General features: G+C 35.1%; 1 protein-coding gene across 1 annotated transcript in view; it reads left to right on the forward strand.

Annotated features, from left to right (window-relative positions):
* The first annotated feature begins 12,677 nt into the window (after nt 1-12,677).
* Nucleotides 12,678-20,000, forward strand: part of LOC127869834 (multidrug resistance-associated protein 1-like) — a 47,518-nt gene continuing 40,195 nt past the window's right edge. Inside the window, exons 1-6 of the mRNA XM_052412494.1 lie at nt 12,678-12,758; nt 13,453-13,651; nt 15,368-15,536; nt 16,413-16,564; nt 17,007-17,144; nt 17,507-17,653. Coding sequence (XP_052268454.1) covers nt 13,541-13,651; nt 15,368-15,536; nt 16,413-16,564; nt 17,007-17,144; nt 17,507-17,653 — 717 coding nt within the window. The 5' untranslated portion in view covers nt 12,678-12,758; nt 13,453-13,540. The remainder of the gene's footprint in view (nt 12,759-13,452; nt 13,652-15,367; nt 15,537-16,412; nt 16,565-17,006; nt 17,145-17,506; nt 17,654-20,000) is intronic.

The following is a 20,000-nucleotide window of genomic DNA, read 5'->3' on the forward strand; positions in this document are numbered from 1 at the left end:
AAAAAATACTGTTACTACTACAAGAACTACAGCTACCAATACAACTCATACATAACATTAATACAACTGGTATTGCGATAGGTTTAACCTATGGGCAATAACCGAAAATTTATTTAAAATTTCATAATAACGTTAATAAAATGTTAATAATAAAAATCTCCAGTTTAAATGTACACTAATCCTACCTTTTTACTATCTTCCAACAAATAAATTCCATCAGCACACTAGTCCTTAATAAAATGTTATAAATTCTGCTACCAATACCGAAGAGTATTGCAGAAACCAATTTCAACACCAAAACTATACTTACTGCTAAGGCTATACTAAAGGTTTGAATAAGAAGTTATCGATGTTTATTTTCAGTATTCGGTTTTATTTTACGCCTGGTTGATTATTGATTAATAGCAGTTCAATAATAATGCAATGTCCAGCGTTGTATCAAGTGCAAACATGTCAAGAAGATTACGCAAACTTGTATCGATATCAATGCAATCAATATACAACAATACGAATGGCCAGATGTCCAATCGCGATCATATAAAAGGATATTTATTAATCCGACATTTAGCGCAGAAAATGAAGCGTGAATAATGTTCTTATTGTAAAATAAGTGAGGTACACTTGAAATCAATTTGAAAATAAAAAACAACAACATATATATATATATATATATATATATATATATATATATATATATATATATATATATATATATATATATATATATATATATATTATGATCAAATGATGTAGCAATCATGCTTGCAAACTCAATATTTAATTAAGCGAACAAGATGGAATTGGTAAAACATGATCGGAAACACATTTTTAACACAAAAAATGATAAGGTCGGCAAAAAATATATTGTTATGGAAAATGGACACGGGCAATTTATTGATGCCTATGCCCTTTATAAATTTTAATTTAATATTTTCGTTGGATGAGGTTTCAAATGTTTTGAGAACAATAATGTTAATACAAATAATAATTGTGTTTTCTTATTTACCTATATATATGTTTTCACTATTTAGCTTGTAGTTTTGTTCATCAGCAGACTCAAACCAATTGAAACAAGAGCTTGTCACTGTAGTGCCAAATCCCCGCCGAAATGTGTTTGATTGTATGACAACATTTGTTTTTAGAGAGTAGAATAGTATTTGCAAAAACAAATAAAGGGATATAATTAAAAAACTATGGCTGAAAGAGTTATACTTAAAAAAAAACTAAGGTAGATAGAGTTATGGTTCTTAGTCACTGCACTTTTCCTACTTGCAATCTGTTTATATTTCAAGTTTCAAGTATATCCCTTCAGTAGATTTAGAGTTATGCTCCGGACAAAAATTTACTTTGAAATTAAATAAAGGGAGATAATTAAAATACTAAGGTAGATAGAGTTATGGTTCTTAGTCTTTGCACTTCTCCTACTTGCCATCTGTTTATATGTCAAGTTTCAAGTAAATCCTTTTAGTAGAAATAGAGTTATGCTCCGGACAAAAATGTACTTTAAAGTTATATAAAAGGGGAGATAATTAAAAAAACTAAGGAAGATAGAGTTATGGTTCTTGGTCAATGCACTCTCCTAGTTGAAATCTGTTTATATTCTGATTTTAAGGAAAATCCATTGAATATATTTGGAGTTATGCTCCGGACAAAGTTTCGGACGGACGGACGGCATCAATTATTTTATCCCGCGAAATGTTTTTAGGCGGGGATAATAAGCCGCGTCATGCGAAAATAGGTCTGATGCCAAATCACCAGCGTAACCCAAGACCTATTCTGTCTGCTAATAAGACCACTCTGTATCGGACATGGTATCTCCTGGTTTTATTCTGTCTGCTAATAAGACCACTCTGTATCGGACATGGTATCTCCTGGTTTTATTCTGTCTGCAAAAAAGACCACCCAGTATCGGACATGGTATCTCCTGGTTTTATTCTGTCTGCTAATTAGACCACTCAGTATCGGACATGGTATCTCCTGGTTTTATTCTGTCTGCTAATAAGACCACCCAGTATCGGACATGGTATCTCCTGGTCTTATTCTGTCTGCTAATAAGACCACCCAGTATCGGACATGGTATCGCCTTGTTTCATTCTGTCTGCTAATAAGACCACCAAGTATCGGACATGGTATCTCCTGGTTTTATTCTGTCTGCTAATAAGACCACCCAGTATCGGACATGGTATCTCCTGGTTTTATTCTGTCTGCTAATAAGACCACCCAGTATCGGACATGGTATCTCCTGGTTTTATTCTGTCTGCTAATAAGACCACTCTGTATCGGACATGGTAGCTCCTGGTTTGAGCTACACTGGCCGCGTTTGGTTAAAGACTCATTTTCGCATGATACGGCTAATAAATGTCCATTATAATAAAAAGCGTTTGTTATTCAATTATAACGGCTGGTCTGACGAGGACTTTTAAGAACAAGGCGGGCATATGGGTTATTGTAATGAAAACAATTTGTTAAATGATTAGTAATTCGATCGTTTTGATGTCATTTCTATCAAAGGTTGTATGTATATTTTAAATATAAAAATCAGTATGACTTTATCCCAAATGTAATATATACATGTAAAGTTTATGTTTTTCAACTGAACTGCCAAGTTCGCGCACAGATTGATTTGTTTTACTTCTTTTGACAAGTATATTGATCTATATGTTGTTCTTAAAGTTTTAATAACTATGCAAAATTACTTCAAATGATATCTAATGTGTATTTTTCATGATATTTATCTGACAAAGGTTTTCTCTTATATCGATACAAAATTACAGCTCCCGCTAAGAAAATTGGTAGCAAGTAAAGTCGGGACATAATGCAAATATGAATCCGAAATAAAGGCTTATCACTTTCCTACTGATATGACTGGAAAATGAGCGGCATTTAAAAACAAAACAAAAGTAATACATAGTTTTAAACGGCGAAAAATACCTGTCTCTGCATGGACGTCCCCATCTTGACTATCACGTGATTACCCCATCCATCACAGGGGTGTGTCAAAGCTGATGACTCAGAAAAATGAAAATACTGACCTCCGTGATGTGACTTACAAAGAAGCGAAATAAAAACATCACCTAACAAACAAAACCATCATCCATAAAAATATCAATGGCACATCACTTATGTTGTCAAATTAATAATATATTTACTATATTTTCGCGAATCTTATTTGGTTATCGTGTGCCAGTTTTATCTAGCAAATACAAATTAGGTACCAGAATATTGCAACGACATCAAAACGATCGAATGGAACGCTGCAAACCATTTATCTGCCAGGATAAGATAATGTAAGAGATCACTACTACAAATGATAATGTTGTTCAAGTTTTCAACTTCAAAAAGCGGTTTTAATTAACATAAAATATATAAGAGTAAGATAAATCTTAGATCTAATTGCCATGGATGTAATCAAGATGTCATTTGCAAATCTAGTGCCAAATATAACTTCTAATTGGAGCAGAAAATTAGATAGAAATAAAGTTACCCAAATACAAATTGGTAATTGTAAAGTAGTGTAATGTCTACAAACAAAATTAAGATGATTAAAGAATGGTTTAGTGCCATGATGTTAAATGTCACTATGCATTAGGTCATGGATAGGTTAACACCAGACAAAAGCGCTACAAACACTTAATCATTTGTCCTATTTCGATTGTTAATTTTCAATAAAAAACATATATGTTTGACACTTTTCTTATGAGTGTTATTTTGCTTGTGGGAATTTTACTCAATTTTAAGGATTTTATATAACTTTTTTGAAAATTATCATTCGGCTGAACTGTAAATAAGTACGTAGGTAATTTACTCACTGACATATATTAGTACAAATACGTGTTAAAATGAAGCATTAATATATAATAATTGTTGGAAATTTTTACAAAATACACATGGATTTGAATTGGTATATTGTAACATGTATTCATTAACTGTATAATTCATTTGGTACGAAACAGTTCTTGCAAGGGCAATGTTATCATTAGAACGATACATGATCAATCTACATATTAGTCTACAAGTCCATAACTACGTTTATGCATTTAATTTATGTTTCAATTAATAAATTCTACACCAACGCATGCGTTAACACATTCGTAAATCCGGATAGGACTGGACAGAACAGGAACGTAACCGTACCCGGATTTATGAAAATTAATATCGCCATCAGATGTTAACACACGAACAGGGATGCGTCAAAATAAACCTATGATTTTAAATCTGTTGTTTACGAAGTCAAAAAGATGATACTATATACTTCATCACGTATATCTGTCCGCGAATGTTATATAGGCAATATACCACGCTTCTTTACATGACAGAAGCTTGTAAAAGGCGATTTAGGAGAAACGGGAACAGTCTTTGAAACAAGCTTTGGCGGAATTTTTTAATTAAATGTCGGAATTTTTGAACGCCGCATTATACGAACTTTGTGGCAGCGAGCTGTTCTGGGTACGTACAGACTGCTTTAGATAGTGATATTGATATATTTTATCGATCTATAACAACTATTCGTTTGACCTTTAACCCATTTAGTTCGATGCCTAGTGGACTCTCCCATCCATCTAAATTGGATCAATTTATTTCCAAAATTAGGGATGTCTAGTACATTTATTTCTATATTTAGAATATTTCTTACAAAAATTCCTTTAAGCAAACAGCGCAGACCCTGATGATACGCCGCAGCATGCGGCGTCTCATCTGGGTCTACGCTGTTTGCCAAGGCCTTTTTTTTCTAGACGCTAGGCATAAATGGGTTAAAAACGATAATTAGCAAATCATTTCATACGGACACGAATGTGGGGGTACAAAGAGAATAAAAAACGACCTTAATTGTGCCTCGATTCTTACATTATCAAATAATGCAATCACAAGCTCAATTTTAATACAAATTTCGGAAATTAAATATACGGTATACTGATATGTGTACCCTTTTATTTGATGTTGATAGGACACTCGGATCTGTCATGTTTAGTCTGTATTAATGAATGGCAATCCTATGCATTTCAAATTGTTATCGCATTATTTAAGGAGACCTGTCTACAACAACAAAGTTGAAGATTATATCGCATATAGAAACGGAATGTTATCAATGCTTTATTTAATAAATAGTTCGTGTACGCTATAGTTTGTTGTCGAATAACCCACGGCCGGAAGTTTAGATGCGTAGAGATTAAATCACGAGTGATTTGAAACCACGCATCTAAACTTCCGGCCGTGGGTTAGTCGACAACAAACTATAACGTACACGAATTATTTCGATTCTAACACGGATTTTACGAAAGATTTATACAATGTATCTTATTTTTCTTGTGTACTATTTTATGTGAAGTTCCGCCCATAAAAATAACGTTCGGCTGTTCTGTCGATCAGATATCACACTTTCATTCATACAATAACTGATTATTACGCTGGTGGAAAATGTATCGGCATGTTTTGTTTAGTTACAGCTTTCAGTGTATAAGCTCCGCCCATAATTATTGTAGAATAACCCATGGACGACTTTCTTCTTTGTTTATATGAAATTTGGCAAGTGCCGAGTTAGAATTATCAATAGAAACCATAGCCCAATTTTCTTTCGCTTTCATCAATAGAACGATTCAAATCTAGAACGAGTCACACCGGAGCTAACGTCATGCTTCTTGAACACACTTCCGGTTTGGATACCATGCGGATTCCTTTGGATGGTAGCGATACCGTACATAGTGTACCTGGTCAAGAACAGGCGTCCTTCTTTGCCTTTTACTTGCTTAAGTGTCTCCAAAATGGTAAATATATTTGTTTCATTTTATTCGTTGTTGCAGTTTTTTATTTGTTTGTATAGTTTTGGCTTGCGGATTGCTTTATTAAACGACAAAGACCGTTTATTCTTCAAAATGTCCACTAGTATTCAAATCACACTTAAATGCAGTCGAGCAAATAAGATTTACTGTGTTTCCTAAGTTTGTTCGCGTGTTTTTCGTTGTTGCATAAATAGTGTTACATAATTGATTTGTTTGTAAAATATACACTGAACGAGCGGAGGGCATTAACGATAATAAATAACATTCAACTGAAACTCGAATAAGATGCGATCGGAATTGCAGAAGATACATATGCAGCTTTTGAAGTCATTCAAGACGTTTAATTCTTTTTTCTTTGACCGAGAAATAATACAACCTAGACTTTTCACCTTCAGGCACTTGCATTTGCACTTCTTTGTCTGGCGGACTTACACTTCACATTTCAACAGATGTATGGTAATCACTGCGCGGGTCTTGAAGTAGTTCAGCTTTCTGTTCAAGTCGCCGTAGGTGTGCGTTTAGCGACATATGTAAGTTGCTATATACCATAACTTATTTCTCGGTATATGTTAGTATTAGTTAGAAATTTTGTATCTTGTAGAAATCTTTAAAAACTCGCACATTGTGTTTTCGAGTCTCTGTATATATTGATTGTTATACTTATGCAAGAAAATAAATAAAAGAATACGCAATATCAATTATGTGCTCAAAACTAAAAAAAAAAAAAGTAATGTGCCATTTTTTCTCACACGTATCATTGCCCCGTTTTCTAACACGTAAAAGCTGTAATTTTTCTCCTTCCCCCTTTCAGATGCTCGTGATAATCATCCTCCACGTGCAGCGGAAGTTCGGATGTAAAACTTCTGGTGTGACGTACACGTTCTGGATACTTCAAATATGCGGAGAGACTTTCTCTATCTACGCGTACAGTCTGGACAAGGTTATTGTTTTAATAAGTCGACACTGATCCTCAATTTATAAACTTTTATTTGCGGTTTATAAAACGGAATTTTCCGATTTAATAAAACTTTGTTAAGCAAGTTATAGGTGCATATTTACGGATCATCCTGAATGTTATTTTTACAAATTTAAACATTTGTTTAGTTTTCTTTAATTTATTCTCTATCACACAGATCTTATGTGACACTAATTACAATTGTTTTGCAAATATAATCATTATAAATGTTTTCCCCGGAATAATGTCTGTGGGAGCTGGAAAATGACAATTGAAAATAGTTGAATTGTTATGAATGCATGCTGTAGATGTAAGGTATTTTTACTATTGAAGTGCACAGTTTTTTCTTTAGTTAAGTACTCACAAGGACCGTGAAACCAAATGATTGAATATTTACATACTTACTATATTCACGTATGAAAGGTGGGTTTGATGTTTTTTGTTTTTTTTTAAATACCGGTTGATGTCCCTTCAAGGTCGACACAGCAACACGTTTGTGCAAATTTAACACATCCGCATATGATTTTGTTTAGTTGATTGATGTGTTTTATAGTTATACTTAAGCACACAATCACAGTAATTTTACGATGCATCTTTAGATAAATATTTCTATCTAAATTAAAAAATACTAGTTCATAAATTGTATCAGCTCGATTTGAACCTACACATTATTGGCGTTTTCCAAATCTATCAAAATCCTGCGTAAGTTTATGTGTTGAAAAGCATTTTAATTTACGACATACATTTGAAATGGAAGTTTGAACTTTTCAGACACAGTGCCAGACCCACGTCGTGTTCTACATGTACTACGCTGTGATTATTTTCAGACACAGTGCCAGACCCACGTCGTGTTCTACATGTACTTCGCTGTGATTATTTTCAAACACAGTGCCAGACCCACGTCGTGTTCTACATGTACTACGCTGTGATCATTTTCAGACACAGTTCCAGACCCACGTCGTGTTCTACATGTACTACACTGTGATTATTTTCAGACACAGTGCCAGACCCACGTCGTGTTCTACATGTACTACACTGTGATTATTTTCAGACACAGTGCCAGACCCACGTCGTGTTCTACATGTACTACGCTGTGATTATTTTCAGACACAGTGCCAGACCAACGTCGAGTTCTACATGTACTACGCTGTGATTATTTCAGACACAGTGCCAGACCCACGTCGTGTTCTACATGTACTACACTGTGATTATTTTCAGACACAGTGCCAGACCCACGTCGTGTTCTACATGTACTACACTGTGATTATTTTCAGACACAGTGCCACCCCCACGTCGTGTTCTACATGTACTACGCTGTGATTATTTTCAGACACAGTGCCAGACCCACGTCGTGTTCAAAATGTACTACGCTGTGATTATTTTCAAACACAGTGCAAGACCCACGTCGTGTTCTACATGTACTACACTGTGATTATTTTCAGACACAGTGCCAGATCCACGTCGTGTTCTACATGTACTACACTGTGATTATTTTCAGACACAGTGCCACCCCCACGTCTGTTCTACATGTACTACGCTGTGATTATTTTCAGACACAGTGCCAGACCCACGTCGTGTTCTACATGTACTACACTGTGATATTTTTCAGACACAGTGCCAGACCCACGTCGTGTTCTACATGTACTACACTGTGATTATTTCCAGACACAGTGCCAGACCCACGTCGTGTTCTACATGTACTACGCTGTGATTATTTTCAGACACAGTGCCAGACCAACGTCGTGTTCTACATGTACTACGCTGTGATTATTTTCAGACACAGTGCCAGACCCACGTCGTGTTCTACATGTACTACACTGTGATTATTTTCAGACACAGTGCCAGACCCACGTCGTGTTCTACATGTACTACACTGTGATTATTTTCAGACACAGTGCCACCCCCACGTCGTGTTCTACATGTACTACGCTGTGATTATTTTCAGACACAGTGCCAGACCCACGTCGTGTTCTACATGTACTACGCTGTGATTATTTTCAGACACAGTGCCAGACCCACGTCGTGTTCTACATGTACTACACTGTGATTATTTTCAGACACAGTGCCAGACCCACGTCGTGTTCTACATGTACTACACTGTGATTATTTTCAGACACAGTGCCACCCCCACGTCTGTTCTACATGTACTACGCTGTGATTATTTTCAGACACAGTGCCAGACCCACGTCGTGTTCTACATGTACTACACTGTGATTATTTTCAGACACAGTGCCAGACCCACATCGTGTTCTACATGTACTACACTGTGATTATTTTCAGACACAGTGACACCCCCACGTCGTGTTCTACATGTACTACACTGTGATTATTTTCAGACACAGTGCCAGAACCACGTCGTGTTCTACATGTACTACACTGTGATTATTTTCAGACTCAGTGCCAGACCCACGTCGTGTTCTACATGTACTACGCTGTGATTTGGCTGCAGTTCCTGATACATAGCTTCGCCGAGAAAGGTCCGACAACCGGACGTCATGGAAAGGTACAATACCCTGGTTACTTCAAACATTCTCCTCTCCACGGTTGCTTCCCGTGCTTCTTATAAAATGATAATACTGACGTCATATAAAGATATTAAGTTACTTTGTTCAACTCTTTAAGATACGCAGCGATTACTGCCCCTTTAAAAAAAAAACTGCCTATTTCCAGTTTTTACTCATTTCAGTTTCTTCTTGTAATTGAAGAAAACCGATTTTTGGTGTATATTGTTCGATTAATGCGATTATCTAATCATTATTCCTATTCTATATAACATAATTAGACACACATTTTTTTCCCACCGGAATCTATATCTGATTTGCAGGAACCCTGTCCTCTCGACAACGGCTCAATTCTGAACAGATTGACGTACTGTTGGATGGGAAAGTAAGAATACACGATTTTAGAGTCAACACTGTGTAAAGTTTATCGTTCACTTTTGGAAGAACGGCTTATATACGTACGTCTATATTTTACATATTCTGATCATGTGTGCATTTTAAAGTGCACATGCCCGATTGATAACAAATTTGTTAATTGTTGGGCGGGGAAATAAGTAAGCATGACCTTAGTCTCTTTCGATATGTAATATCTTCAGAGCTAGAATCATTTGCATATAAGATGATTGGCCTTGTTTTAACTTAAAATGGACGAAAACTATGTTTTAAACAGAATTACGTTTTTTTTTCTGGGTGGGAAAGTTCATGTTCACTCACAAGTGTCTAACGAGTGTGTAAAATAGTGATATTTATTCTTTTCTTTTGATAGAATGCCTACTGTCAAATGACCAGGGCCGTGTCCATAAATAAATCCTTACACATTTAGCAACTAAAATTACATCAATTATCATATATAACCGTGTCCTTTACAAACAATGACCATTGATAGCATGCATCTATCAAAACTTTGATTTGAAATTTCTGTTTTAAATGCTTTCGACTCAATATCAAGGATCGGTGAATACAAACACGAAACAACGACAAATCCGAGATGAAAACACGACCCATGTTTATCGCAAGTACGACAACACGATACATAAATCTCTAGGTTTGTCGTCCACATACTGGCGTTCGACCCTGATTTGTCGTTGTCGCCAGATAGACAAATATACGCGCCGATAAACCAGTTACAGTTATTGATTGTGTCGTCCTCGTTTGTTTGTTTTTTTTTTGGGGGGGGGGGGGATTAAAAGGCGCCAAAAACGCACCAACTTTAAGAAAAACGTATTCCAGACGCCGATGGTGATGCTGAATCACATCCGTTTCAGGACTATTCACTCCATCTACAAGAAAACCTTTCAGAGAGACCAGATGTGGGCACAGTCTGAGATTTTAAAGGCCTCGATTATAGGACCCGCTCTTGAAAAGGCGTGGAAGAAAGAACAGTCTAAACTGAGGTAAATGCATTGAATTTAGATATTAAGGCAAAACAGTTGCGTATAAAGACCGGCTATCATTTGTTTATGTTTTTTATGATTCACAATTTATTTAATAAGAATATGCAATTACATGCAGAAATCTTTCGTATTTCTTTTAAACATGATCTCTTCAGGTTATTTTATGTAGTTTTAAGTCAATTTAACGAATATGATCGAATAAAGCCAATCAGTAGCTTGTTAATGAAAATAAATTGCTTTTCGATGTCTTTTCTAGGCCCCCAAAACAATCTTCTGAAGCTATGATCAAATATGAATGTAGAATAATATTATGTTTGGTTATATTTCACCAAAAAATATCATAGTATTTTTCAACACCATAGTGCGTCACGAACATCATAGCGTCATGCAACACAGAATAGATAAGAACATGTGGTATATAACTTTACATAATGGGTTTATAAAAAACAAACAGCATCGCATAAAAGAAACGGTAGTTGCATTATTAATCACGTTAACCATTTGCACGCTCACAAAGAGGGACACAACTACAAGATACAAGTCACACTCATAATGCATGCTAAAAGAGCTCACGTCTATCAATAATGTAAATGTGTTATATCTTATTATGTCACGCTTTAGCATAATGATATAACATGATTTGTTCAACTTTCAAGACAGAGGAAAACAACCATCAAGCGGTTCTCGGTGAAGTTAACGGACGTTGAGGAGACCATTGAGCAGACGAGCTTTACGGCGACGATGTCAGACAGTTCAGAGAAAACACCATTGCTAAAGAGGGTTGGCGATGTACGAGACGAAGTGAAACGGAGCGAAAAGGTAATTTGCTTCAGAAATAACAGTTTCAAGAAAACCATATCCGACTGCTTAGAGAAAACACCTTTGAGTAAGAGGATGCAAGACGGAGGAGAAGAACCGTACATGAGATAAAAAAGGTAACAATTAAGGCTTTATTTGCTTGCTCCATTACGATCTCAAGGTCGACTGATCAGAAAAAAACACATATGGGCTGAAGAATATTGACGAAAGCTGAGATGTACCGCAACGGAGCAGCAGGGTAGTTGTTGAGTCAACGCTAGGTCAGTGTGCTTCATAACATATAAGTATCAAGGAGACTATATCCGACTGCTTAACGATAATGAGAGAGACTTATCTTAGAAATGGGATAAGATATAATTAAATTAGAAAGCTAGTTTTCCTCAGAGAATATACGGTTATAAGTTCTTGGTGTCCAGTGGCGCAGAGACCTGACGAAGGCGTACACAGGAGGAGAAGAACCACAACGGAGCAAACAGAAACTAGTTTAGGCTCGGAAAGTTAGCTTCTGATCAAACATATACGTATCTCGGAGACGATGTCTGACTGCTGAAAGAAAACACATTTATTAAGCTAAATCGCATCGTAATTGAGTTAAATAAGTCTGCCTCAGATATAGTTGTATATATCTATTTTGTATAGCCCTTATAGATGAATCACATACACATATCAGTTATTGGTGGTAGAGGTATAAGTACTCAATATATTATTATTAGTATTAGTAGAAGTAGTATTAGTAGTATTTGTAGTAGTTTTAGTATTATTGTTATTCTTATTATTATTATTATTATTATTATTATTATTAATTTTATTATTATTATTATTATTATTATTATTATTATCATTAGTAGTAGTAGTAGTAGTAGTAGTAGTAGCAGTAGTAGAAGTAGTAGTAGTAGAAGTAGTAGTAGTAGTAGTAGTAGTAGTAGTAGTAATAGTAGTAGTAGTAGTAGTAGTAGCAGTAGTAGTAGTAGTAGTAGTAGTAGTAGTAGTAGTAGTAGTAGTAGTAGTAGTAGTAGTAGTAGTAGTAGTAGTAGCAGTTGCAATAGCATTAGCAGTAGTAGCAGCAGCAGCAGTAGCAGCAGCAGTAGTAGTAGTAGTAGTAGTAGTAGTAGTAGTAGTAATCTCTGTGAACACAAATATCAGAAATAAATATTTGTTCTTTTTGTGCTTTGATAAATATACTTTTATTTTAGCGCCCATCAGCCAATCTTCTGAAAGTGTTAATGAAGACGTATGCGTTTGATATAACGGAATTCGTTGTGTACAGTTTCTTGTCACTTTTGACCTACTTCTTGCAGCCTCTAATTTTAAGGTACGTTTATTCGCAATAAGAATAATAAGATATTGCTAAGAATCACCTAATAAAATGTTATTGTTCACATAATGAACCCTCTTTAAAAGTAGATGTGAATGTACGTAAAACAGACACTAACAATAAGTTATTGCGAAGGTTCAATGTTTATTCAACAGCCTTTTACTACTGTTTAAAAGGTATGTTTATATTTGTTCTCTTATTATGTGTTCTTGAAAAGGTACGTACATGCACTCTCTCATAACACGATGTTGCTAAGATACGTTTATTTACCCCGCCTCCAAAATGTGAAATCCATAACGCATTATGTGTACTAAACCCCTCGTTATAGTTTGTATTTCCAAGACACACTCGCCCCTCCTAACACTTCATTTGTAATGCATGTTCCTCCATATTAATATTGATGTTACGCGCATTTACCCCCTCAGCAAAATTGTTTCTAAGGAACGTTATTCCTACCGAAGTGTTTTAATGTTTCTCAGCTACCTGTGTAGATAATTTCTTACAATACTTTGTTGTAAAAGTACATTCATTCACACTGACATAATAGTCGTTGCTTACGTACATCGAAATAGCGGGGTATGTCGACCTTGCATATTGTTCCTTCAGATTTGTCTAATACTTGGGACGAAGTTTGAATCATAGCTTTCTTTTCAAGTTACGAATTGTCAACTAAGAAAGTCTCGTTTTTCAGATACCTTCTAGACTTTATAGACAAAAAGAACTCCCCGGGGTCGGACCCAGCCCCTAAAACGTGGGAAGGCGTGGTTTACTGTATTTGCATGGTAGTGATTATACAGGTGTGCGCCGTGTTTTACAATACAGTGCTCTTCCATACCGCCACGCTCGGTCTGCGGATCAAGCACTCACTGATGTACTTGATTTATAAAAAGGTAACAATTTACGAGAAAATGTACTTGATTAATAAAAACATATTTAAACACTCTCTGATGCACTTGATTGATAAGCGGTAATTTGCAAGAGCTTATGTACTTGATTTATGAAAAGGTAACTTTTCACGAGAAAATGTACTTGAAACATAATGAAGCACTGTCCGATGTACTTGATTTATAAGAAGTAATTTTGCAAAAGCTTATGTACTTGGTTTATAAGAAGGTAGTCATTCAATAACAAATGTCCATGCTTGATTTTTGAAAAAGTTTTCAAGCGCGCGCTCATGCACTTGATTTATAAAAAGGAAATCATTTAAGCACCTTCTGATGAACTGAAGTAATAACATGTTTATTACTCAAGAGCCGATTTACTGGATTTATAACATGCAGGGTGCAGTATTGACGGGGTACACAGTGGTTTAAACACAGGCTGGAAAGAATGCAAGCACATCGTTAAGAACTTCACTTCGCAAATATCTCAAGTTATTGGAAATACATTTGCAAAACAACTTTAGTGCATGAAAGACATTTTTTAATATCTGCTTGTGCCGATATCTTAACATTGAAGAATAAATCCTTGAATACGTCTGAAATTGGCGTCAAAATGTTACGTTGCGTGCATCATGAACGTGTACATGGCCACTACATGGATGCGGTGCACATCAACATTTTGGCCAAGAACACAGACTTATTAAAAAAATAATTCTTATGTACTTCACACTGCATAAAAAATCTTATATACACTAGTTGAAATTCTTTAAAAAAGTTATTTGAAAAAAAAAATGCTGCACTTACCGGTGTCTTTGTGTGTTAACATCCATTACATTTTAATTGTGAACACCACAAAGTCACGTGATCCTGCACCCTGACATGGTTTTCGTTTAAAAGTCGATGTACATGATTTTGCAGAAGATAAGCATGCGAGAATCGATGGACTGGATTAGCAATATGGCAATCATACAAAACATGATTTATTTGATTTCCAAGTATTAACTCAAGCGCCTATATACTTGATTTACAAGTATTAACTCAAGCGCCTATATACATGATTTATGCGATAGTATTCATTCATGAACCGATGTAGGTGTTTAACAAGGTGATCAAGCACACCCATGCGTATTTGATAATAGCTGAGTCGACATACCGTGTCTACACTAAGAATACATGACGAAAAAAGGAAACAAAGCATTTTGAGGAATATTTTCACTATTGTCAGGTTGTGGTTAATAAATAACTGACTCCGAATATATGGTTTGTGCACCCATGCATATGTACATATATACTTGATTTAAAACGAAATTTGGCCTGTATTTGTTATGAATTTAGTTATTTTACTTGGTGAAAAACTGCTTGGAACATAAAATAATATAAGAAAATAAAAGAAAACACGAACATGTCCTTCAGTTGTTTGCTGTAATTTATGTCATGGTTTTGACGTTACCCTTTCATTGATCTTGATTACTAAAAACGTCCATAAAAGCAATAGTTTAAATTTTGCTTGACGTATGCAACGTGCCACTAAACGCGAAAGCATACATCATTTGCACGTTGAACAAACAACAACTCAGTCGACAGTGTGGTCTAACCTTTTATTTACACAATTTCTCAGTTTACTACAACTATGTAAACTTTTCTTTCAGTTTGTGCTCAGGGCCAAGACCTTCCTTAACATCTACCTTACATATGTTAAAAACTGATAATAGCACTTGTTTGCAGGCTCTGACAGTATCCAAGTCGGAAAACAATATTTCCGTCGGCGAGGTGGTGAACCACATGTCGATCGACTGCGTGCGTCTGCAAGACGCCGTGTTTTTCTCGTACTATGTCCCGAACGCCATCCTGTTCGCCATTATCTCGGCATACATGCTGTATGAAAGTGTCGGCGGTAAGCATAAATGAAAGAATAAGTTGTTTAACTAGAAGTTTAAAAGAATAAAAATCTGACGTTGTCATTAATTATTCTCACACTCTCTCTAGAACGCCATATTGTAAAACCGTTATCTGCCTTCATGCTACACAGTCGGTGGTAAGAATTAGGTGTTAAGGCGTTCATCGGACAGTTTTGAGTTCAAAACACAACCCATCGTTCATTTGACTCATTTATCAACTTTTTTTCCAAATACCCGGGTTCCACTGTTTCCCTCACACAACGCAAGACCAACCCACAATTATAGAGAGTCAGGTATTTTAACTATGTAGCCGTAGTGGGACACTCATTAGTTCTTTACATTATGAAGCTTCGATACATCATAAAGATCCACGTATACCTTTGTCCTCCTTTCCCAGTCTTATAGCATCATAACGTTCATAGAAAACCTTTGTTTTCTCTTCAAAGCCTCTCGACACCATACAGTTTGATACACACCTTTGTCTTCTTTTCAAAGACACAATGCGTCATCAATGTAAATAAGTGAAACTCCAGCTGCCCTGAGCAGTATTGCACTCTAATTATTTATAATATGTTGGTCTTTTATTTAAGGCAAGTGACGAATTTCCAAAACAGTACGAAACAGAACAATACGCAACAACTCACACACATAAAATAATAAGCTGGGGTCACCGCCTTGGAACGGTCATTGCAAAGCACTGGGGGTTTAAACCGGTTTCAGAGCGCTCAACCTCACACTTGGCCCAGCATTAATCAGTATACATATGAGTGTAAATAAAATTAAACAATAAAAAAGGGAATAAATACGCATTCAATTTAATTACCATTTAATTACTCATCAAGTTCGATGTACACCTTTGTCTTCGTTTCCAGGTCCTGCAACTGCGGCCGGAATGGCTTTCAGCTTACTGTATATCCCCGTGAACAGCTACATCGTCCGTATCCAGAACAAGCTACAAAACGAGTTGCTTCACTTGAAAGGGTTACGGGTTCGACTCATGAATGAAATTTTATGCGGCGTTAAAGTATGTCACTATTTTGTTTTATTAACTTGCTTGTAATTGATTTGATAAATACTAAACACGTGCTTTGCGGTGAAGCTTAGAGCGTTGTATTCTTTAAGTCCAGAGTTAGATCTTATTGTTGTCTATGACGTCTTGTTAAGATCTGTTTTGTAATAATAGTCCTTCAATTTGTATTGATTTAAAATCTATACAAGATAGTTATACCTGAAATATTGTAAGATATGCTCCGTTTCAATATTAAACGCAAATAGTAAATGTGGTGATTATGTGATGAATAATGGATTGCATATTGATCTCATTCGCGTGTGAAACCTAAAAGACTATGAAAGCGTGTATTATCGGGAACAATTGTTACAATCTGATGTAATTACGAATTGTAACCGTTTATTATTTTATATATGGTTGGAAAACAATCAAAAATCTGTATTTTTATTGTTTTAAGGTATTAAAAATGTACGCCTGGGAGTATACGTTCATTAAAAAAGTTGACGAGGTTCGTGTGCGGGAAATCCGACTCCTTAAAAAGAATGCGTATCTAATGGCGATTGGTACATCGCTCGCAAATCACAGTCAGTTTTTGGTATGTAACACATAAAACATAATTAGATATATGTTATGTGAACCATAGCGAGTTTTACGTTCCGGTCTGTGTGTGACAACGATTTTTGTTAAAAAATAACGCATGAATAAGTCTATAATAGCTCAATGGCATAATTAAAAAGTTGTTAACGTAATTTCAACTTGAGTTTAATTTAAAGAAGAAGCGATGCTCACAAATAAGAAGCGTTCTTAATCTATTTTTCATAGACATAAAGTTTTTGTTCTTCACATGAAACAATCTCACTACGAATAAGGCTTTCCATCCACTTGCGCTCAAATAAATAGATACAGTAATGTGAAGCAGATACGTGGGTTTCATGGTGCTTTTCTTTATTTTTCCAGATCCATTTCACCATCATTCTCGTGTACGTACTGCTGAAAGATGGTCATTACATAAGTTCATCCACCGCGTTCGTGTCGTTGTCAATCATTGCCATATTGAAGTATCCCTTGACGGTTCTTCCTTATCTTCTGAACACTCTAGTCCAGGTAAGAAACGTGCGGAAATGTTACATTTTAAAACGTCATCATAACGCGCATAAAACAAAGACAGCTATAGATAAAAGACAGATAAAATCAGGCGTATTTCTACTTTGTTGGACAGGGTAAACATGCATCATATAGTGACTTCATTTCCTTTTCTTTACGTTATTTTATATTTATTATGTGTTATAATCAATTTTCATTTGTTCACCGTCGAGATGATGACTAAAATGCATACATTATTCGATGGTAATGATTATTGGTAAGTGTCAAATACAGATAAATGCATTTGCTCCAGACAAAAACATGGGCAAATTCCTAAAGCTGCAACACAGTAGGTTTTCTACGCCTGTCTATAAAACAAATTTATTTGTATTTAACCCCAGCCGTGTATTCTTTATGTTACGCTTTCTTTGTTACTAGTTCTTTAGTAATGGTGTTGACCCTGCTTCTTAAGGTTCGTTTCAATGTTTTCACTTAATATTCTTACTGATGGTGTCTTGTGTAGTTAAAAAGAGATGCAGTGTAGTGAGTATTTCATCTGACTCTTTAAAATAGTGTCGCCTCTAGAAAGTGTAGCACAGAATATAATATAACTATAAATTTATTATTCATGCCAATTTATTCTTTCATTAAACTGGTCAACTTCAAGTACACACACTTTGATCATACATGTAGGTACACATATCAACATAGAAATAGAGAAATAATCTAATAACATGTACGTCGCGAGATCCAGTATTGGTTGCAAACGAATAATTGACCCAAAGCTTATTGCATTATGAAATAATGAGCTGCACGCAATTGCATTTGGACATTGGTATAACAAATTTTCGAATTGGAACTGCCGCTTCACCAGATGGAGAGATATATTATTTTTTGTTGTCGTTATGTACTTGAATGTATCCGACGAGTTGGAGAGAGGTTTACACAGCAAAGCTTTCAATATTACACCCAAATCTTTGGGGGAAAAAGATATAAACGTTTGATTGTTAAAATCATTAGCCAAAACAGATAAACTAAATGAATCGAACTTTTCTCAGTAATATCAAAATTGTTTTGAGCTTCCGCGGCTACGCCATGGGTAGTTGTCCTCGACAGATTCATGAAAAAGCAGAGTAACAAGACAACATTTCGATATATTCATCGATTAAAATGTAATCAGCATTCCAAATGGTACACACTCAAGTAGAACACTGACGTTTTTTTTCTTCAAATTAAAATTTGGTTTACCTAATCAATTAAAAAAACCAATATGGCTGTTATTTTCAACTTGCAAAATTCGTAACCCTACATCAAGTAAGATGCAGCCTTGATTCCGGCAGTGATTACTAATTTTGGTTGTTAAACAATTCTTATTTTGTCTCATTCTTTACTTAATAGTATATACAATTCAAACATCTGTTGGCTAATGCTGTTTTTATCAAAGTTTGCGTATGAATAAATTGTCCATGTTAATTTTTGTCTAGTTTTGTTTGCATCCATGATGAGTAAAAATTACACTGTTCGCAATCCGTCAATCGTTCAACAAAAGAATGAATTTAAAACAGCGCGTCATGCGAGTGCATTCTACGTTATTAAAAATGCAATCTTTAAATAAATAATTATTTTTAAAATGATTGCACATATAAGTATATATATAAATGTGTGTATAAGAATGTATATACGTATTTATAACAAATATAACTAATACAATAAAACAACTTAAAATAAATAATGAATTGCTAAAATTTATCCTGCAAATTAGTTATACGTACGCATCTGAGAAATCATTGTATATAATTGAACATTAGATACATATAATTTATTTCTTATACTTAGGGCAATTTACCTTGCATTAGCACATTTGCTTGTTTTTGTATATTCACATGTTGTATTTTACTGACCTTTTTTGTATGTCTCTACTGGGGACAAGTTTTATATTGTGTTTTCTTCTCACTTCTGTGATTATTTCTTCTCACTTCTTCATGTTTATAGAATATTCATATTTTTGTATCTCTAATTTTTGCTTTCTATTTTTGTATGTATGTATGGACATCTTTAAAATAGAAACTTACTGGACAAACCCACATAATAATATTTACACACCCTCCCTCTCTATAAATGATTAAATTATGCACTCTGAACGTAAAAGGGCTAAAAAATAAAGACAAACGCATTAAAATCTTCAAATGGTTAGACGAAAAAAAATATAGTATATGCCTACTACAAGAAAGTCACTTGACACATACTTTAGCACAAACCTTAAAAGATGAATGGGACGGAGACATCTATCTTAGTGGACAACATACTAATAAACAAGGCATTGCCTTTCTTATAAAAAATAATATAGGGATCACAGTCAATAACTTTA

The sequence above is a fragment of the Dreissena polymorpha genome, chromosome 2, assembly GCF_020536995.1.
Source record: "Dreissena polymorpha isolate Duluth1 chromosome 2, UMN_Dpol_1.0, whole genome shotgun sequence".
Lineage (NCBI taxonomy): Eukaryota > Metazoa > Mollusca > Bivalvia > Myida > Dreissenidae > Dreissena > Dreissena polymorpha.